The sequence below is a fragment of the Scyliorhinus torazame genome, chromosome 5 (genome assembly GCF_047496885.1).
Source record: "Scyliorhinus torazame isolate Kashiwa2021f chromosome 5, sScyTor2.1, whole genome shotgun sequence".
Taxonomy (NCBI): domain Eukaryota; kingdom Metazoa; phylum Chordata; class Chondrichthyes; order Carcharhiniformes; family Scyliorhinidae; genus Scyliorhinus; species Scyliorhinus torazame.
In genome coordinates this window covers 101,611,141-101,628,270 of record NC_092711.1, presented here as the reverse complement: position 1 = coordinate 101,628,270, position 17,130 = coordinate 101,611,141, and the positions used below count along the sequence as shown (strand labels likewise).

General features: G+C 44.9%; 2 protein-coding genes across 5 annotated transcripts in view; one reads left to right on the top strand and one right to left on the bottom strand.

The window, feature by feature from the left end:
- Positions 1-17,130, bottom strand: part of LOC140419227 (uncharacterized) — a 408,534-nt gene that overhangs the window by 15,632 nt on the left and 375,772 nt on the right. The gene's annotated exons all lie outside the window — the stretch shown is intronic.
- Positions 1,987-15,169, top strand: LOC140419238 (uncharacterized). 4 transcript variants are annotated; one of them, XM_072503052.1, is made up of 4 exons: positions 1,987-2,055; positions 6,052-6,167; positions 7,904-8,885; positions 10,832-15,169. In XM_072503052.1, exons 3-4 carry the CDS (start codon positions 8,020-8,022, stop codon positions 10,869-10,871), a joined length of 906 nt encoding a protein of 301 aa, XP_072359153.1. In that variant the 5' UTR covers positions 1,987-2,055; positions 6,052-6,167; positions 7,904-8,019; the 3' UTR covers positions 10,872-15,169. The 4 variants fall into 4 exon arrangements, 1 of the variants encoding a protein (XP_072359153.1); XR_011945641.1 differs by lacking the exon at positions 7,904-8,885; XR_011945643.1 differs by lacking the exon at positions 7,904-8,885 and having other exon boundaries at positions 6,052-6,174.

Genomic DNA, 17,130 nt, shown 5'->3' with positions numbered 1-17,130 from the left:
TATGGTTTCTCCAAGCTGTGACTGCGCTTGTGTTTTGACAGACCAGATGATCGGCTGAAGCTTCGTCCACACACAAAACACGTGTCCGGTTTCTCCCGACTGTGAACTGTGCTTTTTCCTTCCATTTTCAAAATCTGATGATACTTAGGTTACGATCAGTTATACAACAGTCAGATTTTGATGTGGTATTTGGTTGGAGTTTCCCAATTGCACATCCTTCCCTGCTGATACCCTGTGAAATTGAGTTAAAACAAACAAAAGGGAGAGAGAGATCCCACAAAAACACAAAGGCAGGTTGTGAAATTGTGCTGAATCAATCTGGTAACTTGTGGGGCCGGCACTGGGAAAGTGACTACGAAAACTGTTGAACCTTTTGTGAAAAGTGAACTAGTTTGTTAATGTCCTTCAGGGAAGGGAACCTGCCACCCGGTCTGAGCCCACACAAGATTTGGGCCTCTGCAAGAACACAAGAAATAGGAGCAGAAGACCATTTGGCCCTTCGAACCTGCTCTGCCATTGAACACATTTGTGGCTGATCTCAGTCTTCAATTCCACTTTCCCGTTAGCTCCCTTTGTCCTTTGACTTCCTGAGAGACCAAAAATCTCACCATCTCAGCCTTATATATATTCACTGATGGTCACAGTAACTTCATTGCAATGTTAATGTAAGCTTACTTGTGACAATAATGATTATTATTAACATCCACAACCCTCTGGGCTAGAGAATTTAATATGAGAAACAGAGTGAGAGAAAGAGAGCGAGTGAGGGAGTGGGGGAGAGAGAAAATCAAAAAGATTGATGGAAAGGGAGAGAGTGAGAAAGGAGTGAGGGTAACAGCAAGCAATGGACCAACAACTGAATCACAATTTGACAGAATCTCCTGAACCCTTAACCTCCACCACCTGGATGGAGCAGGACAGCAGATGTATGTGAACATCACCACCTGCAAGTTCCTTTCCAAGACACACACTGTTGAACTTGTCTGACATCCAGGGCTGGATGAGCAGAACTTTCCGCCATTTAAATATTGACAAGCCTGAACCCATTCCCTTTCATCCCCGCTACAAACTCCAGTCCCTTGCCACCAATTCCATCCCTGTCAATGTCTGAGGCTGAAGCTGACTGTTCACAACCCTGGTGAAATATTTCACCCCTCGATGAGCTCTTGACCACATATCCACACTGTCACCAAGATTGCCAATTTCCACCTCAGGAACACAGCTCGACTCCACCTTAGTCTCTGTTCATCTGCTGCAGAAACCATCATCCATTCTTCTGTTACCACTTAACCAAATTATTCCAACGCACTCGCAGCCGGACTGCAACATTAAACAACCCCCTCCATCCCATCCCAAACTCTGCTACCCATGTGCTTACTCACACCAGCCCCTGTGCCCACTGATCTGCAAATGCTTCCTTTTAAAAGGCACACAGAAGTTTAAATTTCTTATTCTTTTCCTCCATGGTAATGATCATCCTGATCTCTGTAATCTCCTCCACACACACCCCTTTGAGATCTCTGCATTCATTTAATTCCAGCCACTTGAGAATTCCCGATTTTAATCTCTCCACCATTACTGAGTTGCCAAGGCCTCAATTTCAGGAATTTCCTCCTTAAAACTCTCCGACTCAATTTCCTCCATTAAGATTCTCCTTAAAATCTAATATCTCCTCATGTGGCTCAGTGTCAATTGTTATTTTGTAACGTTTCTCTGAGTCTCAAAAGTTATATTCTGTTCAAGTCACAATATAAATTCGAATTATTGTCACTGCCCTCGGCATATATTCTGCCCCATAAATAAGAATTTGTAACTCAGAGTGAAAGTCTGTCATGAAGACACATTACAAAAATGTTGCCCCCAACAATGATGGCGACTGAGCCTGCGATCTGCTGCTCGTGCCCCAATAAAGATGGTGGGTGCGGGTGCGCGTGCGCACTACTGCCAGTGAGCCAAATAACGAAAGCGCATGCGCACCGCTGCCAGTACCAAATAAAGATGGCGGGTGCATAGTCTAGTCTGTAACAAAGCTGCAGCCTCCGCTCAGATCCCCAGGTACCGGTGGTTTATTTTGTCAGATGTTCAGTTTATATAACATGTTTACGAAGCGTGCCTAACAACCCGCATGATCTCCCTCCGTCCCGCCATTCCCACCTTCACGGATTGTGGATCCGAGAAAGAAACTTTTCTGCGTCGCCATTAATCACACTGCGCATGCTTCACTCGGCTCAGTCCCGCCCCTGATTCACTCCGATTGGCTGGAGGACCAGTCCCCTCCCGGACCCGTCCACTCTTCTCCTATTGGTCGCGTGATGCCGTCAATCATTGTCCGGGAATTATGAGGTGTCAGGTGAGAGGTCAGTGTTGGGGGCGGGTTTACAAATCCCGAGTGCGGCCCCAGAGCTGAACAATGAACATTCTCCACTCTCACTGTCCGCCACTTCCGGCTTCTCTCCACAAACAACCTCACAGAGACCAGGGGGAGACACTGACCCAGTGACAATGTCACTGCATTAGTCACCCAGAGAGACAGGAGAATGTTCTGGGGACATTACATTAATAAAATCTGGAATTTAAAGTTCGTTTCAGTGATGGTGACTGAGGGTCACTGAGAAAATCTCCAATGTCATTGGATTAGGTCAAAAAGGCAGAAAGTAGGAAACTAGTTAGTTTAAAGTCTGTTGGAAAACTGTTAGAATCTATTATTGAGGAAGCAGTATCTGGACATTTGGAAAGTCAAACTGCAATCCATCAGAGTCAGCGTGGTTTTGTGAAGGGTATATCGTGTTTGACTCATTTCTTGCAGTTCTTGGAAGATGTAACAAGTCAAGTGGATAATGGGGTCCTGTAGATGTATTTGGACTCCCAGAATTCATTTGATAAAGTGTCACATAAAAGGTAATAAGGTAAAATCCCACGGGGTTGAGAGATAATATATTAGCTTGTATAGAGGATTGGCTAACCAACAGACAACAGAGAGTGGGGTTAGATTTATTGACACATGTACTGAAGAAAATGTTTTTACGCAGAGGGTGGTGAGGGTCTGGAATGCACTGCCTCGGAGGGTGGTAGAGACGGTTGTCTCACATCCTCTAAAAAAGTACCTGGATGAAGACTGGCACGTCATAACATTGAAGGCTATGAGCCAAGTGCTGGTAAATGGGATTAGGTAGGTGGGTCATGTTTATCATGTGATAGTGCAAACTCGATGGACCGAAGGGCCTCTTCTGCACTGTGAAATAAATGAAATGAAAATTGCTTGTCACAAGTAGGCTTCAAATGAAGTTACTGTGAAAGGCCCCTATTCGCCACATTCTGGCGCTTGTTCGGGGAGGCTGGTATGGGAATTGAACCATGCTGCTGGCCTGCCCAGTGTGCTAAACCAGCCCCTCTGTGTTGCTGATGATACAAAGTTCGGTGGCATCATAGAGTAACTCCCACTTAACTCTTGCATTAAATTGCAAGAAGATATTGACAGACAAGGTGAATGGGCAAGATTGTGGCAATGTAAACAATTGTGAGGTTATCTGTTTGGAACCAAAAAAGGTTAGAACTGAGTACTTTCTAAATGGAAAGAGGTTAAGTATAGTGGATGTCCAAAGAGATTTGGAGTTCATAGAATCTACAGCACGGAGACCGGCCCTTCAGCCCAAACTGGTCCATGCCAATCAAAAAGCTCATCTAAGCCAATCCCATTTGCCTGTATTTGGCCCACATCCCTCCGAACCTTGCCTATCCATGTATCTGTCCAAATACCTTTTCAATGTTGTCAATGTCCCTGCCTCAACTACTTCCTCCGGCAGCTCATTCCGTACTATCCTCTGTGTAAAACCATTGCTCCTTAGGTTCCCATTAATTCTTTCCCCTCTGAACTTAAACCAAAGCCCTCTAGTTCTCGATTCCCCAACCCTGAGAAAAAGATTGAGTGTATTCACCCTGTCCATGCCTCTCATGATCTTATACATCTCGATAAGACCACCCCTCAGTCTCCTACGCTCCAAAGATAAAGGTCCTGGCCTGTCCAATCTCTCCCTTTCACTCAGTCTCTTGAGTCCTGGCAATATCCTTGTAAATCTCTTCTTCACTCTCTCCAGTTTAATAACATCTTTCCCACAGCAAGGCGACCAAAACTGAACACAATACTCCAGGTGCGACCTCACCCACGTCCTGTACAACTGCAACATAACTTCCCAACTTGTATACTCAGTGCCCTGACTGATGAAGGTCAGCACGCCAAAAGCCTTCTTCAGAGAATTTATAGTGCAGAAGGAGGCTATTCGGCCCATCGAGTCTGCACCGGCCCTTACAAAAAGCACCCTACTCAAGCCCACTTATCTACCCTATCCCCGTAACCCAGTAACTCCCACTTAACCTTTTTTTTGGACACTAAGGGCAATTTAGCAAGGCCAGTCCACCGAACCCGCACATCTTTAGACTGTGGGAGGAAACCAGGGAACACACGCAGACACGGGGAGAACGTGCATACTCTGCACAGACAGTGACCCAGCTGGGAATCGAACTGGGGACCCTGGAGCTGTGAAGCAACTGTGATCCACTATGCTACCGTGCTGCCCTATCTACCTGTGACTCCACCTTTAGAGAACCGTGCACCTGAACTCCAAGATCCTTCTGTTCCATGATACACCCTCAGGCCTTACCATTCACTGTGAAAGCCCTACCTTGATTTCTGAAATGCAATTCCTCACACTTATCTGTATTGAATTCCATTTGCCATTTCTCGGCCCACTTTCCCAGCTGATCAAGAGCCTGCTGCAATTTTTGATAACCTTCCTCACTGCCGACAATACCACCTATTTTAGTGTCATCTGCAAACTTACTGATCATGTCATAGATGTCATAGAATTTACCATGCAGAAGGAGGCCATTCGGCCCATCGAGTCTGCACCGGCTCTTGGAAAGAGCACCCCGCCCAAGGTCAACACCCCCACCCTATCCCCATAACCCAGTAACCCCACCCATCACGACGGGCAATTTTGGACACTAAGGGCAATTTATCATGGCCAACCCACCTAACCTGCACATCTTTGGACTGTGGGAGGAAACCGGAGCACCCGGAGGAAACCCACGCACACACGGGGAGGATGTGCAGACTCCGCACAGACAGTGACCCAAGCCCCAACAGCACGGTAGCATTGTGGACAGCACAATTGCTTCACAGCTCCAGGGTCCCAGGTTTGATTCCGGCTTGGGTCACTGTCTGTGCGGAGTCTGCACATCCTCCCTGTGTGTGCGTGGGTTTCCTCCGGGTGCTCCGGTTTCCTCCCACAGTCCAAAGATGTGCAGGTTAGGTGGATTGGCCATGATAAATTGCCCTTAGTGCCCAAAATTGCCCTTAGTGTTGGGTGGGGTTACTGGGTTATGGGGATAGGGTGGAGGTGTTGATCTTGGGTAGGGTGCTCTTTCCAAGAGCTGGTGCAGACTCGATGGGCCAAATGGCCTCCTTCTACACTGTAAATTCTATGAATGTCTTGTACATACTCATCCAAATCGTTGATTATAGATATAAACAGCAATCTCCTAGTTACTGATCTCCGAGTTACTCCCTACTTAGTTAATTACTCCAGTTTCTCAAATTTAGAACAGATTCCCAACAAGCCAATCAGCTTTACTCTGAGGTAAGTTATTTATATTTGCTGTTCAAAGCTCCTCCTCCCCGGATTCGGGCCAAATCCGCTCCCTGCCGAATAGGCCGTGAATCCCTGAGGTAAGTTATTTATATTTACTGTTCCGAAGCTGCTCCAGTCTGAGTTTGCACCAACTCCACTCCCTGCGTTCGTGAGATTCATACCTGGGTGTCTGGAAAATCGTTAGGACAGTAACTGTCCTGTAAGGTAATGAGTCATTTTGCTTCCCAATTGGCCGAGGAAGGCAGTGTGTCACAAGGATGGGTGTGTTGACCGATTAATGGCTGGAGGATGGGGGCAGATCATGTGATCAAACCTCCAGGAATACATTTAATCAAAGTTGGCGAGGAGAGAATGTTGTGAATTTCTATCCTAAACTGACAGTGAGGTTTCTGTAAATTTACAGGATACTGGAAGTAGAGGTTTAACAGACGGGAAAAGCAAACCAAACGTCACATCGCGATCTGACAGAGTCACTCGATTCACCAGAACCTGAATTTCAGCAGCATCTGGGTGTGGAAGGTAAAAGGTTTGACTGTTCTGTCTGTGAGGGAACATTTCAGGTCTCAGTGTGACTGGAAAAGCCCCGAGATTCACAAACCCTGGTTAGATCAAACCTGGAGAACTGTGTTCAGTTCTGGGCAACAAACCTGAGGAAGGATAGAATGGCCTCGGAGGGAGTGTAGCACAGATTTACCTGAGTGATATCTGAACCCACTGGGGTTAAATTACAAAACTAGATTACACAAAGGAGTCAGAGACATGATGGCACAAAGGGCATTCGGCCCATTGAGTCCATGCTAGCTCTCTGGAGTAATCCAGTCAGTCCCATTCTCCTGCTCTATCCCTGTATCCTCGCAGGTTTATTTCCCTCAGATGTCTATCCAATTTCCTTTTGAAATCAAATTGTTCATTGTGTCTATTTTCAAACTCCCTCAGAGGCAGCAAGTTTCAGGTCATTGACGCTCGCTGTGTAAAAACATAAATCTCATATCACCTCATATCTCCCGTACCTTTGACAGACAAACTCAGAACAGGCCACTCGGCCCCTCGAGCCTGCTCAGCATTGAATAAGATTGCAGCTGATCTCATTCTAACGTTAACTCCACATTCCTGCCTACCCCTGATGACCTTTCACCCCCTTGCTCATCAAGAATCTATCCAGCTCTGCCTTAAAAATATTCAAGGACTCTGCTTCCGCTGCCTTTTAAGGACGCGAGTTCCAAAGTCTTACAGCCCTCAAGAGAATACAAAATCCTCATCTCCATCTGAAATGGGCGACCCCTTATTTTGCAACAGTGGTGCCCTCGTTCTCGATTCCCCCACAAGAGGAAACATCCTCTCCACATCCACCCTGTCAAAACCCCTCAGGATCTTATATAGATCAATCCAGGTTTTACCCAAAACTTTACATCTTTGTCCCTAGTTCTTGGACGATCAGTGAATGGAAACAGAGTTTCTTTGTACACCTGATAGAAATCTGGCACAATCTTGAGTTCCTGAATCAAATCTCCCCTCAACCTCCTTTGCTGGAACCATTCTGGTAAATCTCCTCTGCACCTTCTCCAAGAACCTTCAGATCCTTCCTGAAAAGTGGTGACCAGAGCTTTATAAAGATTCATCGAATAGAATTGGAATCATAGAATTCCTACAGTGCAGGAGGCCACTCGGCCCATTGAGTCTGCACTGATTCTCTGAAAGGGCACCCTGCCTCGGCCCACACTCCTACCCTGTCCCTGTAACCCCATAGCCCCACCTAACCTGCACATCCCTGGACACTAAGGGGCAATTTATCAAGGCCAATCCACCTAACTTTCCCTTCATTGGACTGTTAGAGGAAACCTGAACACCGGGTGGAAACCCACGCAGACACTGGGAGGAAGTGCAGACCCCACACAGACAGTCACCAAGGCCGGAATTGAACCCGGGTCCCTGGCGCTGAGAGGCAGCAGTGCTAATCACCATGCCACCAGAAGCATAGTTTTGGTGTCAATATTACTGTTTATGAAGCTCAAGGTCGAATTTGCGTTGTCAACTATTCTCTTTAGTATGACTTGTAGATATACTAAATCCCTCTTCACCTCTTTCTCTCTCCTCCCAAAGAGGCCAGTTAGGTTTTTATGACAATCCAGCAGTTTTCATGGTCACTTTTTCCCAGTGCCGGCCCCACAAATGACCAGATTCATTCCGCTCAATTTCACAACCTGCCTTTGTGTTTTTGTGGGTTCTCTCACTCCTTATTTTCTGTTTTAAATCAGTTTCACAGGGTGTTCGAAGGGCAGGCTTCAAAGTCCAGAAACACAAACCAAACATCACATCAGGATCTGACAGAGTCCTCAATTTATCATATCCTGAATATCATCGTACTTTGAACATGGAAGGAAAAAGCATCGTTCACAGTGCGGGGAAACCATACACGTGTTGTGTGTGTGGACGGGGATTCAATCGACCATCAGACCTCACAAGCCACAAATGCAGTCACACAGAGGAGAAACCGTGGAAATGTGCGGACTGTGGGAAAGGATTCACTTACCCATCCCAGCTGGAAACTCATCGACGCAGTCACACTGGGGAGAGACCATTCACCTGCTCCAAGTGTGGGAAGGGATTCACTCGGTCATCCGCTCTGTCCAGACACCAGCAAATTCACACTGGGGAGAGACCATTCACCTGCCCCAAGTGTGGGAAGGGATTCACTCAGTCATCCGCTCTGTCCAGACACCAGCAAATTCACACTGGGGAGAGACCATTCACCTGCTCAGAGTGTGAGAAGGGATTCAGTGATTCATCCAACCTGCAGAATCACCAGCGAATTCACACTGGGAAGAGGCCGTTCACCTGCTCAGAGTGTGGGAAGGGATTTGCTATTTCAGCCCACTTGCTGAGACACCAGAAAGTTCACACTGATGAGAGACCGTTTAAATGTCCAGACTGCGGGACGTGCTATAAAAGTTCTGGGGATCTGATGAGCCATCAACGTGTTCACACTGACGAGAGACCGTTCAGGTGCTCTCACTGCGGGACTGGGTTCAGACGATCATATCACCTCACTGTACATCAGCGAATTCACACAGAGGAGAGGCCATTCACCTGCGCCGAGTGTGGGAAGGGATTCACTCAGTCATCCGCTCTGTCCACACACCTGCGAGTTCACACTGGGGAGAGACCATTCACCTGCTCAGAGTGTGGGAAGGGATTCACTACTTCACCCAACCTGCTGAGACACCAACGAGGCCACAAGTAACCACAGTGATTGGATTTTGCTGTTCCTCACATTCAGGACTGAACCATATTCATTTGGGTCTCTTTCTGCTGATAACAAACTCCAGCCCATTTATAGGGGCTAATATTCTGGCTGAAAGTCAAATAAATTGACTGAAGACCATAAGACATAGGAGCGGAAGTAAGGCCATTTGGCCCATCGAGTCCACTCCACCATTTAATCATGGCTGATTTCAACTCCATTTACCTGCTCTCTCTCCATAGCCCTTAATTCCTTGAGAAATCAAGAATTTATCAACTTCTGTCTTAAAGACACTCAACGTCCCGGCCTCCACCGCCCTCTGTGGAAATGAATTCCACAGACCCACCACTCTCTGGCTGAAGAAATTTCTCCTCATCTCTGTTCTAAAGTGACTCCCTTTTATTCTAAGGCTGTGCCCCCGGGTCCTAGTCTCCCCTGCTAATGGAAACAACTTCCCTACGTCCACCCTATCTAAGCCATTCATTATCTTGTAAGTTTCTATTAGATCTCCCCTCAACCTCTTAAACTCCAATGAATATAATCCCAGGATCCTCAGACGATCATCGTATGTTAGGCCTACCATTCCTGGGATCATCTGTGTGAATCTCCGCTGTACCCGCTCCAGTGCCAGTATGTCCTTCCTGAGGTGTGGGGCCCAAAATTGCTCACAGTATTCTAAATGGGGCCTAACTAATGCTTTATAAAGTTTCAGAAGTACATCCCTGCTTTTATATTCCAAGCCTCTTGAGATAAATGACAACATTCCTTGCCCAGTGAAACAGTAGAGGCTCCTTCATTAAATGTTTTTAAGATAAAGATAGATAGTTTTTTGAAGAATAAAGGGATTAAGGGTTATGGTGTTCGGGCCGGAAAGTGGAGCTGAGTCCACAAAAGATCAGCCATGATCTCATTGAATGGTGGAGCAGGCTCGAGGGGCCAGATGGCCTACTCCTGCTCCTAGTTCTTATGTTCTTAAAACCCTGCTGATATTAGATCTGAGGGTGTCCAACAACCCAAATGGGTAAATTGGAACTCCGGGTAACTTGAACGTGCCTTGGGAATGTATGCTGGCACAGTCTACAGCCGCGTAACTCTATTTAAACCCATGCTGTGCCTGCACCGTAAGCGTTTGACTGCGACAGTGTACAGGCAGTTTCAATTTTCCTATTTCCGTTTTGTATAGGGCTGCAATGGATCAGTGTGTTGCTCTTTACAAGAACCTGCCATGCGAATTTGACGAATAATCATATGAGAGAGTTCAGAGAGGTTCTTCTGGCTGTGTGGTCATTCTGCCTATGCATTTTCTGATAAAATCATGTGAAAGTGATGGGCCGCCATGATCCAGCAGTGTGTGTGTGCGCGAGGGAGGGAGGCGAGGCGGGGGTGGGTGCTTTAATAGGGAAACTAGAGAGCTGGGGAGGAACCGTAGGAAAAGAAATACAAAGAATTTGAAGTTAATTAATGTAACACTTTATTGCCAAATTCATACAGAGTATGTTCGGGAGAACGTCTGTTTCAAACTTTCACAAAGAGGATACAACAGCTTAGAAAGTAATTGAGAAATGAACACATGGGCTCTGAGCGGCCAGCACTATCTACACCTGTAACATACCAGGGAGCACATATAACTGCGACATAAAAGGAAGAAACATCTGAGCACAGGAGTGAGAACAGCTATTTATTAGCACATTAACTGAAACTAAAGTGAAAATCTAAGTTACGTTAACGGTATAACGATAACTCCCTCCCCAATACCAAAGTGGGTGAATCTGCATCCCATGGACTGTAACGGATCAAGAAGATGGTTCACCACCACCTTCTCAAGGGCAATTATGGTTGGGCAACAAATGGTGGCCTTGCCAGCAAAACCGACGTGCCGTAAAAATGAACAACAAAACAAAATCACGCAAGAGGTCCAATTCATGATTCTTTTCAACTACAGATTACGAATCCAAACAGTCGCTTGGTCACACCGGACTTGAATATTGCTGAAAACACAGGTATGATTCCGAAGATTCTGGATGTGCAAAATGGAAAACTTCAGCAGGATGTTTCTCTCTTCACAAAAAGACCTGGCATCATCAAATAAAAACCGCTTTCTTTAAGAGTGATCAAGAGAATATGTTTATTATTGTAATCCAGAGGTGCCTATAAACACTGAGGAAAATGAACGGCGGCCGAACGTCAACTGATCACTCGATCTGTATGAAAAATAATAGAATGAAGCAGATATTTAGTGATCCGTTGCAGTTATCTAATTTCTTTTTAAATGAAACTTGTAGAAATGTGGACAGATGGTAGAGTGAATGGATTGAATCTTCTCACCTTCACCAGAGTGACTGCTGTGCTATAGAATATGCTGAAGACAAACAGGGTGATGAATGTGGAAGCGGTTGTCCCGATATTACCATTATCATCCCCATCGTCTTCAATCCAGATGTGGCCTGTAATGTCTACGGAGATGGGAAAGTGGAAATGTATTTCAGTCGGTTATAATCCAAATGGTGTTCTACTTCCTCTTTTAGTTTCCTTAAGATGCAATTTGTTCTATAATTAAACTTTCAAACGGTATCAACATGCTAAGTTAATCTCTCTTATCAATACATACCTAATACTTAATACCACCGCTGTATTCTATAAATATGTTCTGTTATGATCCGAGATCAGACCACCAGGGTTTTGGTATGATTCGGTTTAAAGTTTGCAAAGTTTCTTATCCCATGTACACCCCAAGCCATAAAAACCCACAGTCTTTGCACAAACAAATTAAGCATCACTCCACAAAGTCAAAGAAGTGTGGTTATTTGCAATACCTATCTTAATCAAAAACATTCAGAATCAACACATGGCACATTTGAATTAACAGGTAATCTGCAGTTGAACACATAAAATTGCACAATGCATGGTCGGTGCGACGAACATAGATTCCACAGAACCCTGCACAACACAGCCAGGCGGCCTTATTAATTACGTGTTACACAATACTGGTTCACACTATCTCCCCTCAAGAGGGAAATCGAGCATTCTCTTCCAAATATCGAACCTCTGAATTGCCTTTAAAAATCGCTCCTTCTAATAACAGTAATCTTTATTATTGGCACAAGTAGGCTCGCATTAACACTGCAATGAAGTTACTGTGTAAATCCCTCGGACTGCTTCCACGACTTCTCACCTGCCAGGTTTTCAATCACACTTCTTGCGACAACGTTCCCCTGGATTCCTGAGGCTAAACTCCAGCACCAACTCTCAGCCAGATATAGAAGATCGCCATGTTTCCAAAGGGTAACCGTTGGCTTCTCGACGCGCATCAGGAAGCCACCACACATCTGCTGCCTTTTCAGCTCTCCAGGTCTTCTCCTGAGCTATGCATCCTGGGAACTGGCGGAGGTCCCTTAACCCCGACCACCTGCTCGGCCATTAAATGAGATCATGGTCGATCTGACTCTATCCTCACCCCCATATTCCTGCCTAATCCAATAAACGTATTACTCCTTGCTTCTCAAGAATCTATCTATCTTTGTATCAAAGACATTCAAAGACTACGTTTCTATCGGCTTTTGAGGCAGTGAGTACCAAAGACTCACGACTTTCTGAGAGACAAAACAATCCCCCTCACCTCTACCTGAAATTGGCGACCTCTTATATCTGAACAGTGACCTTCGTTCCCGATTGTCCCAGAAGAGTAAATATCCTTTCCACATCGACCATGTCAAGCCACCTCAGGATTATATGTGTTTCAATTAACTTGTTTCTTATGCTTTTAATCTCCAGTGCATATAACATTAGCGTATATAAACTTTCATCATAAAATAACCGGTGGTATTCATGGTAGTCTCTGGCAAACATTGCTTCTATAGAACTTACATCCTTCCTTCAGCAAGGAGCGGGGGTGGCGTAGTCGTATTGTCACTGGGCTAGGAAACCAGGAATGTAATCTGCGGTCCCGGGTTTGAATCCCACCATGACAGGTGGTGAAATTTGAATTGAATAAAAATATGAAATTAAAAGTCTAGTTATGACCATGAACCGATTCTAGGGAAGGATAACTCCCGTCCTTATACAAAGGATTGTGCGCAATTGATCTCACAAATGCTCTGTAAAACTGATGCTTTGCCTCGCTACTTTTCTATTCAATTACCCACATGATAACATTATATTCGTTTTTTTCCGATTACTCGCTGTAACTGCATACTAACAGTTTGCATTTCATACTCGAAGAAAAACAGAAATCTCTGTTGTGAGAAATCTCTCACACTTTCGATAATATGCTTATTTTTAATTTGTTCCTCAAATATTTGACAATTTCCCAATTACCATTATATTCTCTGGTCGTAACGACAGTCACTTAACCTATCTATAGCCACCTGTTCCTCTGTATATCCTACTCACAACTTATATTCCGACTTAGAATCCAAAGATGTGGAGGTTCGGCGTGTGCTCTAACATATATTAAGTCCACTTGCCTGTGGTTCTGCCTTCCTAGTTTTGAGCCTGTCAACTCAGCTTCTCGTGATTGACAGCAGCAGTTTATGTGCATGGAACCTATTATCCTGTTGCAGATTTTCTGGATTCGTTCGTGGGATGTAGGTGTCGCTGGCTGGGTCAGCATTTGTTGCCCATCCCAGAGGGAGTTTAAGAGTCAACCACATTTCAGTGGGTCTGGAGTCATATGTAGACCCACGTAAGGATGATAGATTTCCTTCCCTGAAGGACAATAGTGAACCAGGTGGGGTTTTTGCAACAATCAACAATTGTTTCATGGTCGTTATTAGTATTTTAATTTCAGATTATTATTCAATTCATTTTCCACCATGTGCTCTGGTGGCATTCCAACCCACGTCCCCAGAGCATTACCCTGGGTTTCTGGATTGCTAGTCCAGTGACAATACCGCTACGCCTCTGCCTCCCTTGCACAGATCTTCACTGACCCTTGAACTGATCTGGGTGACCCATCAAAACGCTGCAATGAGTCCCGCTCTTGTTGCTGCTGGATCAAATGTAGCACATATAGGAACATCCTGTAACCTTGCATCTTCCAATATCTACAGGCGCTGGCTCACAAAACAAGCAGTAACAGCAAACAATGATACATCTGTGTTCAAACATGTATTTTTTCTTCACCTTCAGGTGCAACTTCATTGTGAATCAATTGTTAAATGGTCTATCATCAGGGAATATTATGGTGAGATACAGAAGAAGGTTTATACATTAATAATGGTCACCGTAATGATAGTTTCAGATCACTACTTAAGACAAGACAGTGAATAGAGCTATTCGAACAGAGTTTCACGCATGCTTTTTTGTGTGATGGAAATGGTTGGTATATCATTAAATAAAATCAGTTGTTATCTGTTATCTGGGTTTTGCGCATCAGTGTCATTTAACGCCAATTGTTGTCGAATGTTGCTGTGAAAAATGTCCGTCAGAATTCTGATATTGCCCTTTGTCTTTCTCTCTCTCTCTCGCTCTCTATCTCTCTCTCTAATATGCATCAGTATCGTTTCATTTGCATTATTCTGCACTTGTGTTTGTATGAGTTCTAATGAGTGTCGGAAACATTCTAATGAGGATTGATGGATATATTCATGCATCTGTGTGTGCGCATTGTGGTAGCCTAGCAATGAACATGTATAATTTGAATTATGTGTTTCTCGTTACTGTGTTTCTGTGCTGATATATGTTTACAAATTGATCTTTGCATTTACCTCTGTTTATGTGTCTGGATTTGCAATAATGACTTTTTGAACGCAGACGAGTTTCCATTTGTGTGTATGTTAATATTTTTGACCGTATGATCCTGTTAAATTGTTTATTCATAGAAGCCCGAAAGGGCTGAAGGAGGCCATTCGGTCCATCGAGTCTGCACCGAACATCCGAAAGACCACCCGACCTAAGCCGATTAACCTGTCCAATCCCTGTAACCCCACCTAACCTGCACATCTTTGGACACTAATGGGCAAAGTAAGCATGGTCAATCCACCCAATCAGCGCATCTATGGGCTGTGGGAGGAAACCGGAGAACACGGAGGAAACTCACACAGACAAGGAGAGAATGTGCAAACTCCCACAGACAGTCATGCAAGGCCATAGCCCTGGCGCTGTGAGGCAGCAATGCTAACCACAGTGGCAATTTGTGCCGCCCCTTGGACTTATGTGGTAACGTCTGTTTTTGCCATATATATTTGTGTGCTTCTGCATGTCTGTTAACATTTGCGCCTATGTGTGTCACTGTGAATTTGTTAATGTTAGTTTATCGATTAAATGCATGTCGCTGTGTGTGCCTCTTCGTGTCCATGCATCTGTGTCCACATATATGTGTTCATTTCCCAAGATAGTATTTGTCTTCATGTCTACATTATTGTGTTCGTTCGGGTTTGCAAGTGCATTTGTTAATGTTTACCTTTGTGGGTCCCTGCATGCGTGCATGCTTGTGATGGCATATTATCTGCGGTCGTGTTTGTGCGTGTGTTTGCATGTGCGTGTTTTTGATTTTTGCTACAAGTTTCACCAACAGCTATGCCTGGTCCTGGTGGTGTGCATTGTAGGGAATAGTATTCACAGCTCTGTGCAAAAGTGCATTATTTGAGAGATGCATTATGACATCTGCTGAAATATCCCAAAATAATCACAGGACTAGCTTTGGAAACATAAATCACAGAACTGTGAAAAGGCCCTGGAGGATAGACTATTGGAGTTCAACCGGTTGGAATATGATTATCTGTGATAAGATTTTTCAAAATTCCTGGAATGTTTAAATATGAACATCTCCAACACAAGTGGAAAGGTTGGGATCGTCGGCCGCAGAGTGAGCTAGAAGCCGATTATGTATCGAGGGAGTGTTTGTCTCCTTCAGTAATAATTGTCCTTTCCCCTCCCTCTGGTGCAGAATGCGAGTTAAGTGATTAACTCCTTCGTAGGGAATTCGAAAAACATTGTGTAAACATTTGCCCTTCTTCGTTACTCTGATGGAGAAATGTGATTACAATGGGTTGATAATTGCTGTCAACGCCCCCGACCCCGATCAAGGAAGTGTTAGTGCACTGGGTTAATTTTCATAGAATGTACAGTGCAGAAGGAGGCCATTTGGCCCATCGAGTCTGCACCGGCTCTTAGAAAGAGCACCCCACCCAAGGTCCACACCTCCATCCTAACCCAGTAACCACACCCAACACTAAGGGAAATTTTGGACACTAAGGGCAATTTATCATGGCCAATGCACATAATCTGCACATCTTTGGACTGTGGGAGGAAACCGGAGCACCCGGAGGAAACCCACGCACACACGGGGAGGATGTGCAGACTCCGCACAGACAGTGACCCAAGCCGGAATCGAACCTGGGGACCCTGGAGCTGTGAAGCAATTGTACTATCCACAATGCTACCGTGCTGCCCATTTCCAGCCGGGATGAAGAATTGTATCCTTTATTGCGTTCCTCACATTTCCACGGTTTCTCCATGGTGCCAGTTTCCTTGTATTTCTCCAGTTTGGACAATGAGTTGAAGCTTTGTCCACACACACAGAACACAATTACACTTTTTGCCCTCTGCGAATCGTGTAATGTTTTTTTACAGGCTGTTTAACTGGTTAAAGCTCTTTGTACAGTCCATGTACTGGAAACTCTCACTCCAGTGTGTGTCTTGATGGTTTTCCAGTCACAGATGTTTTAGATGGTGTCGTACAGGCAGAATACACAAACATTTCTCCTTCCAAATTCAATTACTGATGATATTCAGGCTGTGGTGACTCTGTCAGATAATGCTGTGATGTTCAGTTTGAGCTTCCTGTTCGTAAATCCACCATTCTAATGCCCTGGAAAAGGAGTTTACAAAACTTTAAAGAGAGGAGAGAAATTCTGAATGTCCAATTCTATTTTCCATTAAAAATATTTTCCTCATTTGTACCTGCAAAGCAGTAAATCCTAATCCCATGCCCTCTCTTACCTCCCTGTGCTGGATGCAAATCCCACAGTGACTAACAGTCCCGTATTTTATAGGAATGCATTTGTGTCCACTGTCCCAGGCTGCATGCTGCCTGGATGTTGTCTGTCACATAAATTGGACCTTTCTCAATGCACAGGATCATGTTCCTTACTGTTTCTGTGTTGCAACAGCTCTGGCAGACACTTACCCCAGGCGGACTGGTCCCAGCTCTGGCAGAACGCCAGCCTTTCAGTGCAGGCTGTGCCATAATTTTCACCATGAGAGTTGGTCAGCCCGGCAAACCCTGCACACCACCTTCAC

Bases quoted from the DNA above. Each gene is read 5' to 3' on its own strand.
- LOC140419238 (XM_072503052.1), top strand. From the start codon at position 8,020: ATGGAAGGAAAAAGCATCGTTCACAGTGCGGGGAAACCATACACGTGT. The intron at 8,886-10,831 runs GTAACCACAGTG...TTTCAACTACAG, and splicing joins AGACACCAACGAGGCCACAA to ATTACGAATCCAAACAGTCG.